At 44.5% G+C, this 24,247-nt stretch overlaps 1 protein-coding gene across 2 annotated transcripts in view; it reads right to left on the bottom strand.

Annotated features, from left to right (window-relative positions):
- CELSR3 (cadherin EGF LAG seven-pass G-type receptor 3) overlaps positions 1 to 24,247 on the bottom strand; it is a 631,136-nt gene that overhangs the window by 105,974 nt on the left and 500,915 nt on the right. For both annotated transcript variants that reach the window (XR_011198602.1, XM_069206219.1), the window contains exons 19-23: positions 14,298 to 14,481; positions 13,264 to 13,413; positions 4,042 to 4,222; positions 1,082 to 1,249; positions 522 to 648 (exon numbers count right to left, since the gene is read on the bottom strand). Coding sequence is in view for 1 of the 2 variants with exons in the window: in XM_069206219.1 (XP_069062320.1) it covers positions 522 to 648; positions 1,082 to 1,249; positions 4,042 to 4,222; positions 13,264 to 13,413; positions 14,298 to 14,481 (810 nt within the window). In the remaining variant the exon portion in view is untranslated. The remainder of the gene's footprint in view (positions 1 to 521; positions 649 to 1,081; positions 1,250 to 4,041; positions 4,223 to 13,263; positions 13,414 to 14,297; positions 14,482 to 24,247) is intronic.

Raw genomic sequence — 24,247 nt, 5'->3', positions numbered from 1 at the left:
GCCACACACCACACTGAGAGTCTGATTTTCTGATTTGGAGTTGAACGATAATGTGAAGTGTGATGCAGAAGAGTGTGATCGATAGGTAGACATTCCACCTCTATACCATGCCTGCGTATGAACTTCTGGCCATGGTTTCTCCTCTGGATTTAGCACTTCCTGTACTATTCAACTGTAATTTGGCTTGAGTCTGGAATTTGTTGTTGAAATAAGTTTTGTTTTTCAAAATACCATATTGTCAGGTTACCAAGTCTATTGTGAGCACTCTCTGCTCTGTGTGTGGACCATGGTTGGAAAGGCAACCACTGCCACAGGAACTTAAAAATGTAAATAGAACAATCACAATAAGCTATAGGTAACGGCTAAAGACACAGAAAACATATCAGAAGACAGGGTGAAAGGAGATTCCAGAATACATACTCATGATTACGTAAATAGATTTCTTTAATCAGGTTTTCATATTTATTTAAAAAACAAAACACAGTGGTAAATGAGTTTTGAGGAGTTTGAGCTGCACTTACTTCTCGCTGAGAACTATCCATGAGTACCCCAAATGTGCCCAGCTGAGAGCACTGGCAGTGCACATGAGTAGTGTTCCTGTACACCAGATCGCAGTCCCTCGCGGTCCAACTGCCGAGAACACCCACGCTGTGACGGAAGACACGAATCAGACACACTGATGTCAAAGAAATGTTCCTGCTCTTTTGAGACCCATTACTAATACCTCTAGTAAGCATGAACGTATCGTACAGGCCCACTTGGGATAATCTTTGGAGATAAACTAAGATCAATGAAACAAAAACTCGTTTCTACTTAATGTTCTAAATCTGTGGAATGGATTTGTTGAAATTCCTTAAACTGTACAACAGGTACTTAATGCACATGCCACAATAAGTAATGACGCAAAGAATTAATTTAAAGCACAAAGCCAGAATTAAAAATATCTTCTGTGAGCATTTGAGTCTTACTTCTGACTTACTCTGGAATTCCACCTAGCCAAGGAACAAAAACTAAGGAACTGATGCAATAGAGATATGAGGTGGATTAACCATATATCAGTCAGGGGACAATGATGACTTACCGGCTAGTATGGTTCCACTGAACGCAGAGCGGCTTGCTACGATTGACTGTTTCCAACAAACGGAATTCCAGCATCAGAGGCGAGTCCAGGACACCCTTGAGGAAGGTGTGATTCTTGAACACAGATACACTGATGATGGGAGAATTCATCACAGGGTTTTTTGGAAGTCTGAAATGAAGTACAGAATGCACCATGGTAGAAGGAAGAGTTTAACGACAGAACAATAGATTTAGTATATTTTACCATGTTTCCTAGAAATGAATGCGATTGCACACTAATGACAACGATAGATATATAATACTCACAAACCCCACACATTATCCAAACAGCATCATTCGAAATTGTTTTTTGTGACAAGTTGTTCTAACTTAGCTGCAAACTACTCCTGAATTTCCAGAAGTAGACAAACGTGGTCACAGAGAAAAGGTTTGTGAAATGGACTATTAGCGCTAAGATGAACTGCAGCAGGGTGAAGAGGATCATTTTGTGTCTAAATTACTAAAAGCCAGAAAATGCCTCCTTTTCAGTGGGAGATTCAATTCCTTGGGATACAGGTGGCACATGAATAATGCATGGCAGAATCTCCAATCAACTAAAGCAATAGGGTGGTACACATTTATTTACTATTTGTAACTCTATATCTAGGTAGCATCACAATATCCTATGTTTTTTTCAGCATCCTCAGATGTTTGCATTACCATCCTTCAGCCCTCCTTTAGCCTTTAAAACCTCCCACATCCTCTACCTCAGGCATACTGATGTGCATGTTCTGCTTAGTAGGTGGGCTTTTCTGCATGAGGGGATTTTTAATTTGTAAAAGGTCTTAACTAGATTGTAGTGATTCTAAAATCTAGGGTATGGAGTTATCTCTCATCGGGGAGGAAAGAATCTAAAAGAAATTTGGAAGGGAAATAGTTTGATTTACATGAAAGTCTGAAACCACCTTTTAGGAAGAAAGATGAATGCATATTCACAACTACATTCCTATTCTGACACCACGTGAATTTTGCTGTGAGCTGGTGTGCTTGCAACTAAGAAAGCTGTCTTCCATGATACTAAAGTGAGGATTCACGCTTTGATTTGAAAGGTCCATCCCATTGAGGGATGGACCTCCTAACTGGAGGGAATGTTTTAACATGTACTCTAGAAAACTCTTAATGACAAAGCTGGTGGAAAACAAAGTAGGAGATCTTGTCCACAAAGCATGGCACTGTTAAAATGCTGCCATACAGAGGACTGTGTACCTACTGCCACCAATTTCCTCCTAGCCATCCTTGATTTTTGCATATGATGCCCTATGTGGGTACACGCTGTCCGGCATAACCGTGCATTCTGCTGGTGTGCAACCCAAAATTAATATGCTGCATGGACAGTGAACCTTTCAGGCCACTTGCGAAAACATAGTATAAGCTAGTAAGGGCAGGGTGTCAAAGCTGTTTACTCGATGCAAGGACTTTTGTCCCTGCTTTTTGCCTGATGAATAGCGAATCTATTGCGGAGTTCACATACTACTCAACAATGGTGAACTTTTTTGTCTTTGAGTTAGTCTAAGCTAAATGCACTTGACTGTCCAGGCAACCCATGCAGAAGCTGTATCTACTGGACATTATGTACGATTGGTGCTGAACCTGAATGCATCTGATTGCTGTTACTGAGCTAAAAGCCATAACTATCTTACTCACTCACTCTCTTTGTGGCAGTTGCATCTTTAACTAAAGGACACTTCAATGAGCAGTACTGCACAGTTGTGTTGAACAGATTTTCCTGCAGTGAAGGCTGAGCCTGAAACTATGCAACAGTCCAGGGATACGTGCTCTGACTGTCTAACCTACTTGCAACGCGTACTGCAGATGTTTATCCTTACTCTCTTGTGATTGGTGCTGCAGCTATTTGTTATACAGAAGACTGACAAATGTGCTATGGCTGTCTGTACTTGGCATTTATGGCTTTCTACCGCTAGAAGGTGGAATGTATGGGGTGAGAATGCTGGAAGGAGCGCTCAGTGGCAGCTGACAGCAGTTCATATGTTTACATCTCTACCTGTTTATCACACAGTATTCATTGTAAACGGATGCTGGGAACCCCTCACTTTATATTCATTGTATTCTGTATTGTAGCTATAAATACAGGGATATTTTTAATGCTGCCCTTGTTAGCTCTGTGGCAAAGATATTATATTCACTTTTGTATTATTAGAAAGGGAGATCTGTGGCTTTCCAATGTTAGATGGTAAAATGTAGCAGAAATAATGCTGGAAGCAGAGCATGGTGGCAGCTGTGACCAGTTTCTGCTGATTGTGTCTGAACTCACGGTCTGATTTAGATTTTGGTGGATATCCCGCCCGCTGAAATATAAATCCCACAGGAAATCATGGGTCTTTTACTGTGATAGAGTAACCTATCCGCCAAAATCTAAATCAGGCCCATAGATTCACATTACCTGCATTGTCATTATACACGGGACATCTGGGACTCCTGTGACCAGCGCTGCAGCTCCATGTACCTACCATGCCTGTGAGTGGTGCCACAGCTTGGAGAGACTGACACTCAAATGTTGGTATAGAAGGTGTTCCTGATGGGACGATGATTGTAACTACGACTCCTAACAATGAATGTTGTGTCTGCCTTTATCAACAGTCCTGCAACGGGCGTGACATTACTGCCATCTCTGCTCTAGCTGAGAATGGATTTTCCTGCGATAAGTGTTGTAGGTCTCTGTGTGCGTACAGATGGGACAGTAACTGCATTCTACAAAGATGTGCCCTGTTTGTACCTACTCACATCTGTCTGTCTGCAACTGGCTCTCAAAGGTGCTGTAGTCCAAGTTCCTCACACTTCTGCTGTATGTTTTTAACTAGCTTGCTATTATGGTTAGTGCTCTAGATGCTCAACGCTCCTGTGATCCTGCTACCAGATTTAAGTACCTGACACTCCTGCAAATGTGCTTGCAACTGCAAGTACCTGATACTCCTACGATCAGTGCTGTAGCGGGCAGGAAGAAGCCCTCCAAGAGTCCGGTAGATGAGGAGAATGATGATGGTAACAGCAGGCTCTGGTTCAGGAATGGTCTTCTTTGGTGGTGAGATCTCCAGCGTGGCATTAGCTTCAGAGCTGGTTAGAGTAGGTCTTGCAGTAGGAGGGGCTGTGTTAGTAATACAAACAAAATAATAACAGAAACTTAAACAGAATCCACAACTTCTTTGAGGAAGAGCTAGGTGTAGTATTTAACTACAGAAACAAGGAAGAGCAAGATAACATTCATATTTGTATGAGAAACATCATACAGGCAAGTGGAGATGGCACAGGGATAATGTGAGTGATTGCAAGCCTGGCATGAGGGACTTGATTTGCAGCATCCCTTTAGATAGTGGTATAATGGGAACACAGCACATCATTGTTGAGGACGTTTCTGCTTTCTGGATATTCAACTGCAACCTTTCAGTGGTGGTGTGTCTGAAAAATCACTTGGCTTCTACTTAAATAAAAACCTCAGTCTTGAAACGCACCTTAATACCTTGACAAAAAGCCAACAAACTATTAAGTTGAACAGTAAGCACACATATATTTCCTCTTGAAGGAGTCCTCTTATGGAGCCGCCTGTTTGCTTATGAGCATCAGAAATTTTGGCCAAGTATCATCAATTCTGATTATCACTGATGTGGATTCACAATAAAAATTGTATGTAACTCACACAAAGTTGAATTTTTTGAATGTCCTAGGAACTTCCTTCTTTAAAAAAAAATCTATATATTAGTTTTATAGTTGTTTTCCTTAATGTATGAAGAAGTTAAAGCACGTTTATATCAGAATTTAGCACTCATCGATTCTCCATCAATGTCATATTTTACTTCAGAATGTCCAGGTTTACAGTATAAGAAAAACATTTCACAGAGGATGCTCAGTTTCCTTGTGCAATATGTTTTGTTAAACATGCAGATATATCCCATATTTCTAATCTACCACTGCATTTTTAAAATGTAGTCTCACATATGTGCCCGTAGCCATACATTTATTGATTACCCGACTACTCTCCATGGTTCCCTTTTTAAGACCTAACTCTGGGTGTTCCTCAAATGATTTTATTTTTTTATCCCAGTCCTGCTATTGGAAACCTTTGTACACCTCATTTCTCTTCACTATGAATAATTATACTCTTGGCTTGGGGTCATTTCCCAACCTTCCCTTTCCATATATTATAAAGGGCGTGTCAGTCGAAAGCCCTTTTGGCCACTGGTAGAGAGAAGTCCAGGAATCTATTGTCATCTTTCTTGGCCTTGGGCCAGGGGAACAGACCTAATCAACACTTCTCCACTGTGTTACGTTTGGACTGTAACTGCATCCAGAAGCAGGCTATGATGGGACAACTCTAGACCACAAGGAGAAAATAAGAATCGGTGTGATTCTATCTGGGGCAATGAAAATGTCACTTACCCAGTGTACATCTGTTCGTGGCATCAGTCGCTGAAGATTCACATGTTGTGCATAGCCCGCCATCTGGTGTTGGGTCGGAGTGTTACAAGTTGTTTTTCTTCGAAGAAGTCTTTCGAGTCACAGGACCGAGGGACTCCTCCTCTTTGTCTCCATTGCGCATGGGCGTCGACTCCATCTTCGATTGTTTTCCCCGCAGAGGGTGAGGTAGGAGTTGTTTGTTAGTAATAGTGCCCATGCAATGGAGGGAATAAGTATGTACCTATTTAAGATTTAATATATTTACAAATGTACAAAGTTGAAGCTAACTTCCAAACGGCTACAGGCTCCCGGGGAGGTGGGTGGGCACATGTGAATCTTCAGCGACTGATGCCACGAACAGATGTACACTGGGTAAGTGACATTTTCAGTTCGATGGCATCTGTCGCTGTAGATACACATGCTGTGGACTAGTAAGCAGTTATCTCCCCAAAAGCGGTGGCTCAGCCTGTAGGAGTGGAAGTAGTCTGAAATAAGGTTTTTAGTACGGCTTGACCTACTGTGGCTTGTTGTGCGGATAGCACGTCTACACAGTAGTGCTTGGTAAATGTGTGAGGCGTAGACCATGTGGCTGCCTTACATATTTCGTGCATTGGAATATTCCCTAGGAAGGCCATGGTAGCGCCTTTCTTTCTGGTTGAGTGTGCCCTTGGTGTAATGGGCAGTTGTCTTTTTGCTTTAAGGTAGCAGATTTGGATGCACTTAACTATCCATCTGGCTATACCCTGTTTCGATATTGGGTTTCCTGCGTGAGGTTTTTGAAATGCAATAAACAGTTGTTTAGTTTTTCTGATGTTTTTGTTCTGTCGATGTAGTACATTAGTGCTCTTTTGACGTCTAATGTATGTAGTGCCCTTTCAGCTATGGAATCTGGCTGTGGGAAGAACACTGGTAGCTCTACCGTTTGATTTAGGTGGAACGGTGAAATAACCTTTGGCAAAAATTTAGGATTGGTCCTTAAGACTACTTTATTTTTGTGTAGTTGGATAAAAGGTTCTTGTATTGTAAACGCCTGAATTTCACTTACTCTTCTTAGAGATGTGATGGCGATGAGAAATGCAACTTTCCAGGTTAGGAATTGTATTTCGCAAGAATGCATAGGTTCAAAGGGTGGACCCATGAGTCTTGTTAAGACGATGTTGAGGTTCCATGAAGGAACAGGTGGTGTCCTTGGTGGTATAATTCTTTTGAGGCCTTCCATAAACGCTTTAATGACAGGTATCCTAAATAGTGAAGTTGAATGGGTAATCTGCAGGTATGCAGATATTGCTGCGAGGTGTATTTTAATGGAAGAGAAGGCCAGGTTCGATTTTTGTAAGTGTAGTAAGTAACCCACTACATCCTTTGGAGATGCGTGTAATGGTTGAATTTGATTATGATGGCAGTAGCAAACAAAGCTTTTCCATTTGCTTGCATAGCAGTGTCTAGTGGATGGTCTTCTAGCTTGCTTTATGACTTCCATACATTCTTGTGTGAGGTTTAAGTGTCCGAATTCTAGGATTTCAGGAGCCAGATTGCTAGATTCAGCGATACTGGGTTTGGATGCCTGATCTGTTGTTTGTGTTGTGTTAACAGATCTGGCCTGTTGGGCAACTTGACGTGGGGTACTACTGATAGGTCTAGCATTGTTGTGTACCATGGTTGCCTTGCCCATGTTGGTGCTATCAGTATGAGTTTGAGTTTGTTTTGACTCAATTTGTTTACTAGATATGGAAGGAGAGGGAGAGGGGGAAAAGCGTACGCAAATATCCCTGACCAGATCATCCATAGGGCATTGCCTTGAGACTGCCTGTGTGGGTATCTGGATGCGAAGTTTTGGCATTTTGCGTTCTCCTTTGTTGCAAATAAGTCTATTTGAGGTGTTCCCCAACGTTTGAAGTAAGTGTTTAGAATTTGGGGGTGAATTTCCCACTCGTGGACCTGTTGGTGATCTCGAGAGAGATTGTCTGCAAGTTGATTCTGGATCCCTGGAATAAACTGTGCTATTAGGCGAATGTGGTTGTGAATTGCCCATTGCCATATTTTTTGTGCCAGAAGGCACAGCTGTGTCGAGTGTGTCCCCCCCTGTTTGTTTAGATAATACATTGTTGTCATGTTGTCCGTTTTGACAAGAATGTATTTGTGAGTTATGATTGGTTGAAATGCTTGGAAAACTGCTAGTAGTTCGAGGTGATTTATATGCAGCTTTCTTTGATGTACGTCCCATTGTCCTTGTATGCTGTGTTGATTGAGGTGTGCTCCCCACCCTGTCATGGAAGCATCTGTTGTTATCACGTATTGTGGCACTGGGTCTTGGAAAGGCCGCCCTTTGTTTAAATTTATATTGTTCCACCATAGAAGCGAGAGGTATGTTAGGCGGTCTATCAACACCAGATCTAGAAGCTAACCCTGTGCTTGTGACCATTGTGATGCTAGGCACTGTTGTAAGGGCCGCATGTGCAACCTTGCGTTTGGGACAATGGCTATGCATGAGGACATCATGCCTAGGAGTTGTAATATCATCTTCGCCTGTATTCTTTGTGTTGGATACATGCGTTGTATAATCTTTTGGAAATTTTGAACCCTTTGTGGACTTGGAGTGGCTATTCCCCTTGTTGTGTCTATTGTCGCTCCTAAGTATTGTTGTACCTTGCACGGCAGAATGTGTGATTTCGCATAGTTGATGGTGAAACCGAGTTTGTAGAGGGTTTGTATGACCTGATCTGTGTGGTGTGAGCACCTTGTCAGTGAGTCGGTCTTGATTAGCCAGTCGTCTAGATACGGGAATACGTGTATTTGCTGCCTTCTGATGTGTGCAGCCACTACTGCTAGGCATTTTGTGAAGACTCTTGGTGCAGTTGTTAAACCGAAGGGCAATACTTTGAATTGGTAATGTATTCCTTTGAATACGAACCTTAGGTATTTTCTGTGCGACGGATGTATTGGTATGTGGAAATACGCGTCTTTGAGATCTAAGGTTGTCATGTAATCGTGCTGCTTTAGCAATGGTAACACTTCCTGTAGCGTGACCATGTGAAAGTGTTCTGATTTGATGTATGTATTTAGTGTTCTGAGGTCTAGGATTGGTCTCAGTGTTTTGTCCTTCTTTGGTATTAGAAAGTACAGTGAGTAAACCCCTGTATTTGTTTGTGTATCTGGTACCAGTTCTATTGCGTTCTTTTGCAGTAATGCCTGAACTTCTATTTCTAGGAGGTCCGAATGTTGTTTTGATATATTCTGTGTTTTTGGTGGTATGTTTGGAGGGATTTGTAGAAATTCTATGCAATAACCATGTTGGATAATTGCTAAGACCCAAGTGTCTGTTGTTATTTTCTCCCACGCTTGGTAATACTGACTTATTCTTCCCCCCACTGGTGTTGTGTGGAGGGGATGAGTGACGTGTGAGTCACTGTTTGGTTGTAGGTGTTTTGGGGCTTTGAAATTTTCCCCTGCTTCTAGGGAATTATCCTCCTCTGTATTGGCCCCGAAAGCCTCCCCTTTGGTACTGTCCCTGGTAGGTGGACGGTGTTGAATGTGAGGTACTGGCTTGTGTGGCTTGACCCCGAAACCCCCCTCTAAAGGTTGACTTGCGGAAGGTGTTGAAAGTGCCTCTGCTCTGCGGGGAGTAGAGCGCGCCCATGGCTTTTGCAGTGTCAGTGTCCTTTTTTAGCTTCTCAATTGCCGGGTCCACTTCAGGTCCGAACAATTGTTGCTCATTGAATGGCATATTGAGCACCGCCTGCTGTATCTCTGGTTTAAAACCAGATGTTCGTAGCCACGCGTGCCTTCGTATGGTTACTGCCGTGTTAATTGTTCTTGCTGCTGTGTCCGCTGCGTCCATAGAGGAGCGTATCTGGTTATTGGAGATGTTTTGGCCCTCCTCAACCACTTGTTTCGCCCTCTTTTGCAGTTCTGTGGGTAGATGCTCAATGAGGTGTTGCATCTCGTCCCAGTGGGCTCTGTCATATCGCGCTAGGAGCGCTTGAGAGTTAGCGATGCGCCACTGGTTTGCAGCCTGTACTGCGACCCTTCTACCGGCTGCATCGAACTTGCGGCTCTCCTTATCTGGGGGTGGTGCATCGCCCGATGTGTGAGAGTTTGCTCTCTTGCGAGCTGCCCCTACCACAACCGAATCTGGTGGCAGTTGTGAGGTGATGAAAGCTGGGACTGTGGGAGGTGCTTTATATTTCTTTTCCACCCTCGGTGTTATTGCCCTACTCTTGACAGGCTCTTTGAATATGTCCTTTGCGTGCCTTAGCATTCCTGGGAGCATAGGCAGGCTTTGGTAGGTGCTATGTGTGGAAGAGAGGGTGTTGAAGAGGAAGTCATCCTCGACAGGCTCCAAGTGTAGAGACACCTTGTGGAACTCTGCTGCTCTAGCCACCACTTGTGAATATGCTGTGCTGTCTTCTGGTGGTGAGGGCTTTGTAGGATACGCCTCTGGACTGTTGTCCGACACTGGGGCGTCGTATAAGTCCCAAGCATCTTGGTCCTGGTCACCTTGGCTTAAGGTGGTGTGAGCCGGTGAATGTGACGGAGTCTGTGCCGGTGAAATGTGAGCTACAGGTGGAGGAGAGGGTGGCGGAGTTACCTTCTTCACCAGTTTTGTTTGTGGTGCTTGTTCTTGTTGGAATTCAAGTCTCCTCTTCCTCCTAATAGGGGGAAGGGTGCTTATTTTCCCTGTTCCACTCTGTATAAAAATCAGTTTTTGAGTGTGGTCCACCTCGGTGGATTGTAATTCCTCCTCGAATCTATGCTTTCGCATTTGAGAGGACAGTGATTGTTCCTCTGAATAGGAACCGGTAGTTGGCTCGGTTGCGGGTCGTTTTGGCACCGAAACTATGTCCACGCTCTTTTTCGGCTCCGAGGCGACTTTTCTCTTTTTTGGAGTCGAACCCTCTCGGCGTCGATCCTCCTCTGTGCCGCTGTCTCTGCGTCGAGCAGCTTCGGCTCCGCTATCTCGGCGTCGATCTTTGCCGGCAGCACTATCTCGGTCCCGAGATGGCTGGGTGCCTGTGTCTCGACCCGAGTCGGACGATCTCGGCACTATTTCGGCCTTCTTCGGTGCCGATGGTCGGTCACCGATTTTATGGGTTGAGCCATGGCCTGATGGCAGTGGCGTCCCCTGGGCCTTGTCAGTTTTCTTATGTGCTATCTTCGACGTTTTACTCACTGTTTCATGGTCGTCGAATTCGTCTGAGTCCGATTCATGGATCGAGAAGGCTTCTACTTCTTCTTGTTCCTCGAATTCTCGGCGTCCTGTCGGCGTGGACGCCATTTGCAGTCTTCTGGCTCGGCGGTCACGGAGCGTTTTTCGGGACCGGAACGCACGACAGGCCTCACAAGTTTCTTCCCTGTGCTCAGGCGACAGGCACAGGTTACAGACCGAATGTTGGTCTGTATATGGGTATTTGTTGTGGCATTTAGGACAGAATCGGAACGGGGTCCGTTCCATCAGCGTCGATGTCACACGCGGTCGGGCCGACCAGGCCCCGACGGGGGATCGAAAACTACCCCGAAGGGCACCGGAGATTTTATCGTATCGATTCGATGTCGATGCTATCTAATCCGATCCCGAACGCAACAATACCGACGTAATTTTCCGATTTTAAGCTAACTTTCCGTTCCGAAACCCGAAGCGAAAGGAACACGTCCGAACCCGATGGCGGAAAGAAAACAATCGAAGATGGAGTCGACGCCCATGCGCAATGGAGACAAAGAGGAGGAGTCCCTCGGTCCCGTGACTCGAAAGACTTCTTCGAAGAAAAACAACTTGTAACACTCCGACCCAACACCAGATGGCGGGCTATGCACAACATGTGTATCTACAGCGACAGATGCCATCGAACCCTTGTTTTCATTTTCTGCTTTTCTATTCCTTCTTCTAGGGGTCATGTATGTAGCGTGAAGGCAATTAAACTGAATACCTTTGAATCATGTGTTTCTGGAGATTTTACTGAGATTCCAACTACTTGGCTCCAAAATTGATCATGTCAGAAAGCAATGCTCTTGGAAACACCACGACTTTAAAAAAGAAAATACCTAAAGCAATATTTCTCTATAAGAGCTCAGCAGGTTTGAAACTCCATTCCACCTTCCATTAGACAACCCCGTTAAAAAAAAACACTGCAGACCTTTCTCGTCTAATGACATTTCCAAATATGATTGACCCTACCTATCTTCAACAGCAACAATTTGTAGACTTTCTCTGAAGAAAATGATAATATGTTACTATGGAAGCCATCCATTGGGTACTGATTGCACTTTATGAAAAACAATACAAATACATAAATAACAGAAATAATTTACTCATATTGGTGCTGCCCTTAGGCCGGCATCACTTTCCATTGCAATGTCAAACCTCAAGGTACCATGTCATGCTGCCTCACACGAAATTAAGATCAATGAGCCCAAAATCTGACGGTTCTAGAAACAGCTTGGTCTCAGACCCATCAATACTCAACCTGCCAACCTATCCTGAAGCTAGCTGAAAGGTTGGATAATAGGAACTATGGGCCTGATTTAGATTTCAGAGGACGGATTACTCCCTCACAATGGTGACGGATAGCCCATCGGCCGAAATAGAAATCCCATTGTATCCTACAGGATTTATATTTCAGCGGACAGACTATCCATCACCTTTGTGAAAGAGTAACTTATACGCAGAAATCTAAATCAGGCCCTAAGTGTTTCCAGCTACAAACAAAACTGTGGGTTTCAATAGCTGGGCCCTGCCCCAGATGACCTATCTCCGCTAAGGCATATGGAAGCCCTCCATGCAGTCCAAGCTTGTTGAGACTAAGATAAGGGACTAAAGAACTCAGTCTGGGTGCGGAGCGAAGACGGTACCGACCACTCACCCTTTAAAATCAGTACAATTCGACAGCTTCCACATGTTCAGGGGGCAGACAGAAACAACCCCAAGTTATGTTCCTCCGTGAAAAGAGGACAAACATCTTTCATCAAAACCAAATCTGCTAGGTTAAAAAATGGTTTTAAACGTAAATGGACAGTTTGATATGTAGCACCGAATGGAGGTGTTTAGCATATTTCTACGTCTGCGCAACATTTGGAGATAACTAAAAAAGGGGCTCATCTAAAAGAGTGTTTTCTGCAGCTTTTCCCGCCACATGTGTACTTCTTGCAAAAATGTTCCTGTCCTATTGAACTTCTCAAATTGTTGGAAGATAAAGAAGATTGTGACAATTAAAAACAAAATCCACAGTTGTTACAGTATGCCACACTCCTAAATGGAATCCTGGTTCAGCAGGGGACATACTCACGTTAATCCACACGGTATATGATCTCCATCACTCACAGACCCACCCCACCTATGTGGTGCATCTAGAAAGAATTGGGATGGCCTCCTCTGAGAAGTGGAGGAATAATTGGGTAGCGGGAATTGTTACAATGTTTGCCTATCTTGTCGGCAGGCAGAGAACTATACCTTGTGCAGCATCTAGTATGGAAGGAGGTGGGACGTAGGCCGATGCGACCTATGATGTTGAAATATGCGTGTAATGCCTTTGTGAAGGTCCTGGTTTCCAGCCGTTTCTTTCTAGATTTCCATTACTAAATACAAGGCAGGCGTAATTTTATGTAAAGTCGAAAACACATAGTAAAAAGTATCTATTCTAACACATCGATAGAGTTTTATACAATGGTCTGATGGCGTACCACAGCTGTACCCACAGTTCTAGTGCAGCGGGTTCTTCAGCGTGTAAATGGACAGCTCACCTTCCACTCTGGGAGGCATGAGGACAGAGAGCGGCAGCACAATGTGAGTGTGAGGATCCCAGGCCGACTGCCCTCTGAAGAGGTAGCTGTGGTAGCGAGGGAAGCGCCTTCTGGTGTGGGTGTGGTTCTCCATCCGGTCAATGGTCAGCACTTTAAGGAGGGAGCGAAAGACAGGAGATGGGTTAATGCCGAGCACTGCATCTGCAGGGCAAACAGTTGAGAAGAGAATCCATGCGAAGCACAGCAAATAGAGTGAAAGAGAGGAGGGGGTGGCAGGGAGACAGAGAAGAAGAAAAGAGAAATGGACACCTTTTGAGTGCACCCGCTTTCAAAAAAGAAAAGATACAAACAACTCTGAAACAGGAAGTTAGATTCTTAAGAAATCTTTTTCAGAGTGTGCCAATGGGACAGATTCACCAGAATTAACAGCTTTAATAGCATTTCCTACCAGCAGCATTGGTTTCTAGCGGCAGCAAATTTCAGGGCATTTACCTGACATTGTAAGGTACATTTGTTCCCTCAGTAGAGTCATTGAAGTTCAGTTAAGCCAGAAAACTCAACACAGAAAGTTCGGGCCATGACAAAGTCCAACACACTCTATCGTAGGCCAAACAGCCTTTCTCCTGCATGCCTGGAAATCTAGCACTTGCTATATCCTGTAAAGAGTCCACGAAAAAAACACCAGCACAAAGACCTGATCTAGTGTATGGTAACACAACACACATCATATATAAACACATCCTGGATAGGCACATAATGTGCAGCAAAAGACAAGTTACACACTCACAATGCAAACTGGGCCCGGACTACCAAGTGGGCTAAGTGGGAGTATTCCTGCCACCTTGAGGGACAGACGGGAGACTACAGGATCTAATTCGACAAAGCATATATTCTGCTGTAGTGCTATTCCATCAGCCCATCTCATAACCTCAGCTTACACTTGGAATGCCCTTCCCCTTAGCAGGGCTGAACATGACATGCACAAGAGAGACTGCGGATGTGGACCAAACAGAAAAGGCATTTATTTCACTTACTGATGTTTGGGGTCACCAACCCAACAGGGTTCAGGTAGGTTTGCTTCATGTTCCTGGCAAGTGTGCTAGTGTACTCGCGCAACTGGTCCATGAGTCCTGAGCTCCCATACTCGCTCTGCAGAAGAGTGTTCCAGTGCTCCTTGTTTTCCAAAGCCAGCAATGAGCTCCCCACTCGCAGCAAGTTCTGAGACACAAAACAGGTAGAGTCAAGACTCAGATGAAGGAAGGGTGAAATAACTCAGGCTCCATGTGCATCATCACCTCAGGGCACTTCTTTCTAGGAGGGTTGTAAGAACTTTTGGTTGATGGGGATGGAAGCCCCACTCAAGCAATAACAGCATTCCTTGTAAGAGTGAACCACAAAAAGTCACAAAACCAACTATGCTTAACCCTCTGGTAGTTTGGGACAAAAGGCTTAACTTAGAGGAAATGTGAAAAATATTTATGCAGTACTCGAACAGTAATAAAGTAAAAACACAACGCAGGAAAAATTGCACACCAATTTAGAATACCAAGGTACATTTTAATAAATACAATTACACCAAAACTAATCAAATCAGCAAAAACTGAATAAAGAATTTTTAAAGATTTTAGTGAACAATAACATCTTAAATATCAAAATGCCAATCGCGATTATCTGGTTATGCGACACCGACTCAAGGTCAAAAGTTAAGGCTGATCACGAGGGAGCACCAATGGGGTATAAGGGATAGATTGGGCCTGGTCTCGACTTAACTTCAGACTTAGAAAAAATATTTAAGATTTTTGAGGAGAAGATAGGGTATTCAGAGGGGCAGAGCAGCATGTTGTGTCTGAGGAAAAGGCCTCGCATCGGAGAGTTGCTGGATGAGCTTGCGGTGAACATTTCTACCTTCAGACTTAGCCAATTTTTCAGAAATAGAAATCCTCCACCAGGGCGTGGCTGCATACCTTTGTTGAAAGGTCCCAAAGAAAGGGATTTGCTGCCGTGGAGAAGAATGTAGCTGGAACTGCACCGGTATTAAACCCACCGGTGATGCACCTTCTTTGGATCGGCTTTCAGGTAGATCCCTGCCTCCTGTCAGTTCTATGAGCAGTTTTTGGTGAAAAACTTTCTAAGCCCTAGTTTTTTGGAGAAGTTCCTTCAATACCACTACCGAGGGTCCACGACCTGGGGTGCACCACTTGGAGGTTAGGACACACTCCAGCAGAGGCCAACAGCTGGGGTGAAGCCCTCAGAAGCATGTTTCATCCCTGTAGCTCACACATGAGGCTGGCAACTAGCTTTTGGAGTCATTCTGGTGGTCCTGGGTTCAAGGAGCAGGTCCAGCCTTCCTTTCTCAGACCAGCAGTGAAGTCCTTCTGGCAGCAAGGCAGCCCTTGCAGTCTTCTACAGGTCCAGATGTGATCTAAAGAGTGGTTCCAAGGGGCCAGTCTTTGTGTGTGTGGGGGGGGGGACAGAGAGGGGATGGGGCTGTGTGGATGTTGGGGTCTCCCAGTCCTATCCACCTATCTGGTCCAGGAAAGTTCACACCTTCCCCTGTCAGAGCTCCAAACTGTCTAGGGTAACTAGAGGGACAAAAGGTTGGCATCAGCTGGACAGCATGTGCTGGAGGCAAGACCCTTTGAAGTGTAAGTGGGGCAGGGGAGAGCTCCACCCCTCGCCATCCTGGCAGAATACTCTATACAGAAAAGTTAGTGATGTCTGTACTGGGTGACCTGCAGAGAGTGACAGGCAATGGTGATGTCAGGACACTGCTGCTTTTAGATCTTTCCACAGCATTTGGCACCATAAACCATTCCATGCACTGCACTACTCTTGAGAAGATAGGCATTTGAGGCACAGCACTAAACCATACTGTTTAATCAGTATATACACCCCTTTGCTAACCACCTTCATCAGCAGTGGGTGACAGTCTACATGTAGTCAGATGATACACAATGATTCTCCTGGGAGCTCTTTTTTTTGATAATCAGTCAAGGTTGAGCAACCATTAGGGAACCATGCGATGGAAGATGTCTTACCACTTTCTGCAAAGTTGGAACCGTGGAATATCAGCTTGTATTCGGCCATGGCACCTCTACCAATACTTGCTGACACTGTATGAAACCTGGGTCTCTTTCTCAATTCCTCTCAATTCCGCGCTTTCAACTGAGTAGCAAACTACTGAAATACAGGAGGGGCTCGCAGTGCTTTAGTGCTTTGAGGGGCGGGGCAGACAAATTAATTTAAACTAATTTTTAAAAAATCACTTACCTGCTTCTCTGCCGCCGCAGTGCGTCTCCTCTCCCGTCACTGCAGGCTCCCAGCTTGCCCTGCAGCCAATCCAGACGCTGCTCAAATCAGCGTCAGGATTGGCTGGGAGCACCCAGCCAGGGTGCTCCCAGGCACACTGGAAGCCTGTGTCTGCTCTCAGGCCCAGCAACTGTTTGATCTTCCCGAGACAGCCGGCCAAACATCATGCGCACTGAGGGATCATCCTCGTCATCCCCCATGGCCCCGCCCATTTAACAAACGAAACAATAATAAACATGGTTTATTATCGTTTTTTGTTGTTAAAGGATTTGCAGCAGCTGCTGCTGGCAGGGGGTGACGCTCCTCCGCCTTAATGGAGGAGCCACGACTGGTAAAATAGCCAACAGCTGCTTTTTCCATCTACAGCTCTTGAAAAGAATCCTCCAATGTCTGGGAACGCATCATGAAAGTTTAGCAATAAATGCTCCCATTTCATACAGGTTGGATTAAACAACACAATTTATCTAGCTTTTCCAGCCAAACTGTTATGGCGTGTCTGAAATGCAGCAGCTCATCTAGTTAAAGGAAGTCTCAGACATACTACTCTTGTCATCAGAACACTTAATTGGCATTTTTAAGGCTATGACTATTTTACACGAAGCCACCTGTCAGGAACACCCTGCAATATTAGCCTCTAGCTATGTATTTTTGTATGAGATGCCACTTTTCCCAGAAATAGATTCTCAGCAGATAAGTTCCTTTTACAAATACTGAAATCCAGGCAGGTCCGGTAAGGAGACGGAGCCTTCTCCATCACTGCCACCCCCCTAAGAATTTAGAACACAATGCCTTTACATGTGTGTGCCAAACCTTGGCTTACCTCCTTTAGGAAACTTTTGGAAGCCTGCTTTTCATCATAAGCTATTTTCTTTTATTTCTGCACCTGTCCCTTTGTAAAAAAGTGCCCCTTTTTCACATGGTCATCCCCACTTTGTGCCTGTTATTTGATGCAATTTTGACTGAAAGTTCCTGCTAACCAGGCCCCCACAGCCAGATCTCTTCCCCTAAAAAAGTACAATTAATCCCCAATTGGCAATACATTGGGCCCCCCATAACACCCTAGTACATGGTACCCCTAATACCTAGAGCATGGGCACAAATGAGGGTCCCTAAGGGCCGCAGCATGTACTGTGCCACCCTCAGGGACCCCTCACCATCACATGCAAACTGGCACTGCAGGCTGCATGTCTTGGTGTAGCTAAAAGTGAAAACACAACATGTCCCCTCACACTGCATGCAATATATGTAAGTCACCTCTAAAGCAGACCTTACAACCCTAAGGCAGGGTGCCTTATATTACATGTGAGGAAATGTGTGCACGATCAGGTATGTCCCTGCTATATCTTTGTCGATTCTTAGACATAGCGCGTGAACAGGGAAGCCATTTTAACTAAATGTGCTTGACATCGGTCACTATGAGTTTCCCAGCTATATGATGGCTTCACTGAAAATAGGAATGTTTGGTATCAAACATCTCATATTAATAAGCCCTCACTGATGCCAGTTATAGATTTATTACTACATGCACCCCAAGGGCACCTTAGAGGTGCCCCCTGAAAAACTACCAGTGTGCGGACTGACTAGTTTTAGCCAGCCTGTCACCACCAGACATGCTTCTGACCTCCAAGGGTGAAAGCCTTTGCTGTCAGAAGAAAATGCCTGCTCTGGGAGAGGTGTTTACCCACCCCATCCACAGTATGACCTGCGAATCTGCACTTCGAGGCAGGGGGCTTCAAAGAAGCCCACTGCCCTTGGATGCAGAACTGGCTTTACTCAAAGGAGAGAGGCCCACCCTCCCTGCCCCAGGGCCCATTTGGCACCTGGACAGGTGGGAAATGGAGTATTCAGATCATTTCCACCCCTAATGTGCGCTGTCTTACATGGACACAACATTTAGAAATCTGTTACCTTGGAGTTGGCAGATTTAGGAACTCTGGGACGGGGTTAAGCCCACTTCCCACATGAAGTGGTCATATAGAGGTTGTTGTGACCCCAGGGGTAAGTAGCCCATTGGCTACTAATCCACACTTCCTGAAATGAGCCTAAATGCAGTATTTAATGGAACCTTGGGCACCAGTAAATCAGATTTCTGCTGACCTACAAAGAAGGACACCCAAGAGCAGCAAAAGTAAACGAAGAACACCTGACCTCGACCCAACCCTGTGGGCCTGTCTGCTGCTCCCGTCGCATTGCACCAAAGTCGACTCGTCCTGCAGCTGTTGTGCCTCCTAAATCTGGGAGGACTGCCTGCTTTTAACAAAGACCCAGGAACTACTGTGGAGCAAGAGAGCTGCTTCCCTGCATCTTGCAGGCACCCCAAGACAAACTGCAAGGACTCTGGACCACTGAAAACCGGACACCTGAAAGCACCACTGCACCCGTGCTGCACATCCCAAGCTGAAGTGAACCAATCGTGCCAGTGTGGTCCCCCAGCCCTCCAGAGATAAAGCCCACCTAAGATTTGCACACTGTGGACTCACCAACACTACCTGCAGCCTCTGCCCGCAGGCCCCCTCAATCACAAATGATCTGTTGGAGAAAACCAGATGCCTCAATACTCCTCTACACCCGTCGCCTGTGAAGAAGAGGACTTGAGGTGTCCCTAAGTCCCCGAGCATCTCAAAATTGGAATCCACTTGTTAGTTCCTCCTAACTGGATGCCCAGTTCTAACCTGCAGCATGTTTTCAATCGGACTGATCAACATTGACTAACATTGGGCACCTGAGGCCGTACTACACCTCTGCACCTGGCTGCCCAGTGTGACCTGTTGGTGTGGCATTGATCCTTGCCTAATACTCACCTTATGTCCATAAGGCTGGTCCCGTAAGTCGCTGTACTATACCTGAGCGCAGTACTTGTTTTTCCCTCCATAGGATAACATTGCCACTTCTGAAAAATGCCCTGTGTTGACTTTTGAAACCTGAAAGAAGTTTTCTTGCAAAACCTACTTACCTGATCATATTAATTCTGGTACCTAAACAAATATAAAGATACTTGTTATTTTTGTAAATTGGTGTGGATTTCCTTCTTGAGTCGTGTGTCTCATTTATTACTGTGTGTGCATTTGCAGATGTCTCACACTTCTCTCTGATAAGCTTAAGGCTGCTCGACCACACTAGTCTCTAAAAGAGCACCTTAGGATTGCAATAGAGAGCTTCTGCCCACTAGTAGGGGAACTCCTGGACTCTCATTTTGATATATCATACAAAGAGCCAGCTTTCTGCACCCCTGCACCCCCTTTTAGTGTATTGCTAGCTTACAGCCTTTCCTTTCCATACCACTGGTTTGCTTAATTGTCACTCGTTTATTTTTTGGCGAGAGTGCGTTTCCTTCCTCTTTCTGTGTTTGTACCGCCCTTGGAGCCTGGACGCATTACTTTGTGCATGCGTTTTTCAGCTGTCTCCCTAGTGTACTCCCCCGCTCCTCTATGATGCACATGCCCTTGACTGCAACCTTCCCTGCACTGATTCCTTGCCTGTGTGCTTCTACTCCCTCTCATCTCCAAATGCTCTCTTTCAACCATTTGCTTTTACCCACTTGTTACACATTGTTTTCCATCTCGCCCATTCGACTTGTCCCCTCTGTGTTACTTCCCTCAACCTGCACTGTCTGTTTTGCTACTATACCCTTGTACGGATTGAGTCCCCCATTTCTCCTGCCCTGTTGTTCTCCACATTTGCTTTTTCCCTTGTGTTGCTTCTCACCTGCCCGTGTTGCTTCTCCCCACTTGTGGTGTTAACTCCACTCACCTTCTATAAAAACAAATGCTTTCCTGTGTTTTTTATCATTTTATTTGTCGATCTGAGTTGGACTGGCAAAGAAATTTTTTAAAAGCAGCCACCTCATTTTATGTGCTCACCTACAAATTGACACAATAGGCTTTTTTAAATTTTAGCTAAGTTGCACAGTATCCATGATGCTGTATAACACAGCTAAAAACCACTGACAAAGCCAACAGGACACAAAGGAGAGACCTACTGACTTTGCCAATGCTTGCTTAGTCTAAAATCAGTTTGACTCAATAGCACCAAAAGGTTTAAGCATGTGTACGCTTACAAATACACTTAACATAATAGAAGGGAAGACAGGTCCATGTTTTGGCATTCGTTAAGGTCCACTTAGTCAACACCATTACTGCATCTATCAATTTATAAATGTTACCCCATACTATTCATGAGAATTCAAAGACAGGCCAAATACGCAACAACTGATCAAAGGAGAACTGGCCTACTGGGATGAGTTTCTGTCTGTCCAGAGACACTGCAAAGCCCAGGAATTAGTATGAGTTAAACATCCAGTGAGACATTTTATTGGCATTGGAGAACTTTACAATAGAAACACTCTTCTACAGGAGGCCACTAATAGACTCCAATCAAAACACAAAAGGGAACAATGCAAATAAATCATAATAAACAAATGTACAATAAAAACAGGTGTGGTGAAAAATGATGGGATTGAATTAAGATGGGACTGAGGATAAAGGAGGAGAAAACTGTAGAAAAAGAAAGTGACAAAAATGAGAAAGCAGTAACATGTAATTGCAGAATAAAGACAAACAGTGATAGCTACTGCTGTGCTGCAGAGCAGGGTGCACTCATGCAAAGGAGGCAATGCAAGTAAGTCAGGTGTTGTTAAAAAGGAGAACTGATAGCGATGGAAGCAATGACTGCAGGAGTAACGCTGATAGCACCATACTTGTTGAGTAAAAAATGAAGGTAACAAGACCTAGCAAGATAGAGGGGGGGAGAAGAATGTAGAAAATATGAGCAGAACCAGAGGGACCAGAGGGAAGCATAAAGGCAGGAGAGGAAACAGTGATGGAGGTAAAGGTGCGTCAATGTGTTCTGCTAACCTACATAGACCTGAGAGGAAGATGGAGATGAGAAAGGCACCTATTCTCAGGAACAGAAATACCTCTGAAAAGAGGCACTTTAATGTCATGGTAGAAGTGTGGAGAGAAGGGGGTATGTCTTCCAGATTCTAGTGCACAGTCAGAGGCCTTGTTTTCTCAATGCTGGTGGTTTCAACAGGAGGGCACCCATGCTGCAGAGAGAAGGCTTGCCTTCAAACATTCGTACATGTGTGTACAACTGTTACTGAAACAGGCCATCTTAAAGATGAATGTTGATACAATGGGAAGACATGGGAGAGTGGATAGATTGGGAATGATGTGATTCAGTCTCTTGCCACCAGTCAGCAAGGTGCACTTTTTGTAGGCTGCTAATGAGGAAGTTGCCATAGTCAAGTATTGAAAGGACAAGATATTGTACTGGCATAATAAAGGGCATGGGAGAAATAAGAAGAATTCCATGTTTAATGAACAGAGCTTAAAATTAAGAACTGTCGTCCATTCTTGAATGATAGCAAAGATAGAGGCGAGTTGTGAGCTATCATCTGGTGAACAAGTCCTGAAGTGGAGCGGAATAGTGACAGCTTATTGCTGCAATACATTTCTCTATTCATGAATATGACAACAAGAGGTTTGATGGACCCTTGGGATGCTCCTTGCAGTAAATTAAGAGGGTTATGGAGAAGGAGTTGCTGATTTTGATCTGCTGAGCTGGATTACTCACGGCGAAACACTTAAGGGCTACACCAAAAGAACATTATTTTGGAATACTGATGATGTTAAAGGTGACGCATAGATCAAGGAAAACAAGTAGGCAGGACTCATCAGCATCAATAATACATAATGCATCAGCAACCTGCATCAAGGTACTCAAAGTGCTGCAGCTTGGTCTGAAACCTGAGTGGAGATCATTATCACAGGGGTGTTGTTCAAAATGTGAGGCTATCCAATTTTCAATGACCTTTGCAAGGAAAGGAATTGTAGGTTTCATCAACAAAGTTTGTGAGGCTGCAGGAGACGAGGAGCGAGCACGTGGAGACATAAGGCCTGATTTGGAGTTTGCTTGACAGGTTACTCAGTCACAAACATGACGGATATCCCTTCTGCCATATTACGATCGCCATAAGCTATTATGGGATCGTAATACGGCACATTTGTGACTGACTAACCCCCTCCGCCAGAGTCTTAATCAGGCCCGTAGGCTCTTATTTGGCTGTAGCAGGCTATATGAACTCCATCCGCAATGTCAACAGGGAGTGTACTCTGCTTCTCTGGCAGAGTAAAGCCCACCATATTTGGAGATCTCTGCCAGGGAAACAGAGGTCTCTGTGCCTCCAGCGCAACAGCTGACACAACAGCTCCGCTGAAGGCACTGAAACTTCATTCACATATGAAGGTCAAAGCGCGTGTTCATAGAAGTTTTTAGATTTTTAAAAACAAACTTCGAAAGTGAGAGTTTGTTACTGAAAAAACACTAGTGGTCTTAGTACACTGGGAGTTTTTCCCGATCACACGGGTATCATTTATTTATTTTCCTGCTGGGGTCCGCTATGCCTTTTCTGGCAGTCTCAAATAAGAAAAAATGATGTCGGAACCTGTGCTCTATATAGGCGGACGGTCTGAGGTAGAGAGAGCGAAGGTCTAGTGTCAGTTGGCCTTTGGTCAAAGATGTCCACCCAAGGAGCGGAAGGTGGGCTCTGCCTTCGGAAACATGCCGGTTCCCCTGACTTTAAATACAGTGAAGGAACCACCAACATACTCAGCCACATTTTTGGAAAAGTACTGGTCGGCCAAACTCTATGCAAGACCCATAGTCTGAGTGACATCGGCATGCTGAGAACACTGAAGTCTGTAACTTCCTCAAGCAGCCAAGAGCAGCACTCCTCTCTGATCAGCTTCACAGAAAGATGAAGTAACAAAAGTGTTTCCTTTTCAAACTGGACATCAGCATGTTGGGTACAGCTGGAACAGGCTGACAGAGCACCTGGAGTTTGCTCCACACATCAGTCACAGATCTGTAATCTCAGTTGTGTATCCTGGATAAAAATTAATTTTGTTACCATTTTGGGCTCACATTAATAATCCATATTTTCATGGTTATGTGGTCAGACTGCAGAATATCTTGCATTCAGAAAAGAATGACTTAGGCTGGCAATGCAGTCTCAACTAGTAGAAAACACAGCTGTACGAAAGTCTATGTATCACCGAGGGCCTTGTTACTTAGGCTTGTAGGTTATACACAGGCTTCATTTTTTTAGACCGTAGCTATAAATATGGAACAACAGGTGTATTTATATATGGAACATGGGTATTTATATAGCGCAAACTGAGCTACAGCCCAACCGAGCAATGCAGGAGGCGGCTGAAAGTATGGAAACACGTACAAACTCTTTTTTGGCCCATTTTTACTCTGCAAGTGGGCGGTGAACACGCACAGATTAGTGTGGTGCACAAATGCAAGGGACTTTCCCGATGTGCAGGAAAACTCTGAAAAGAAGTAATTAGCAATTCTCACAACTTTTAGATTAGTAGTCAAGAAAACCTGCAACTGCCCAGGAGTAGTTTTTGAAAAGTTTGTAAACTCCTGATATTTGTAAGTATGAACCCATGTGAAGGTGAACCCTGCAGATGCAAGTTTTTTTTGCAGAAATCTTCATCGTTTGCAATCAATGTCTAACATTTCAGGCAGGTCCACGATCAGAGCAGTGACGTGAGGTAACTGGGTTTGTGCAGTTTGGTATTTACAATTGTATAATTTGAAATTCTGCCCTTAGTTTGTGACTGTTTATTAACTCCCAGCAATGGGCTGAAGTATTCAAACAACA

Source organism: Pleurodeles waltl, chromosome 9, assembly GCF_031143425.1.
Source record: "Pleurodeles waltl isolate 20211129_DDA chromosome 9, aPleWal1.hap1.20221129, whole genome shotgun sequence".
NCBI lineage: Eukaryota > Metazoa > Chordata > Amphibia > Caudata > Salamandridae > Pleurodeles > Pleurodeles waltl.
This window is presented reverse-complemented; position numbering and strand designations above follow the sequence as displayed.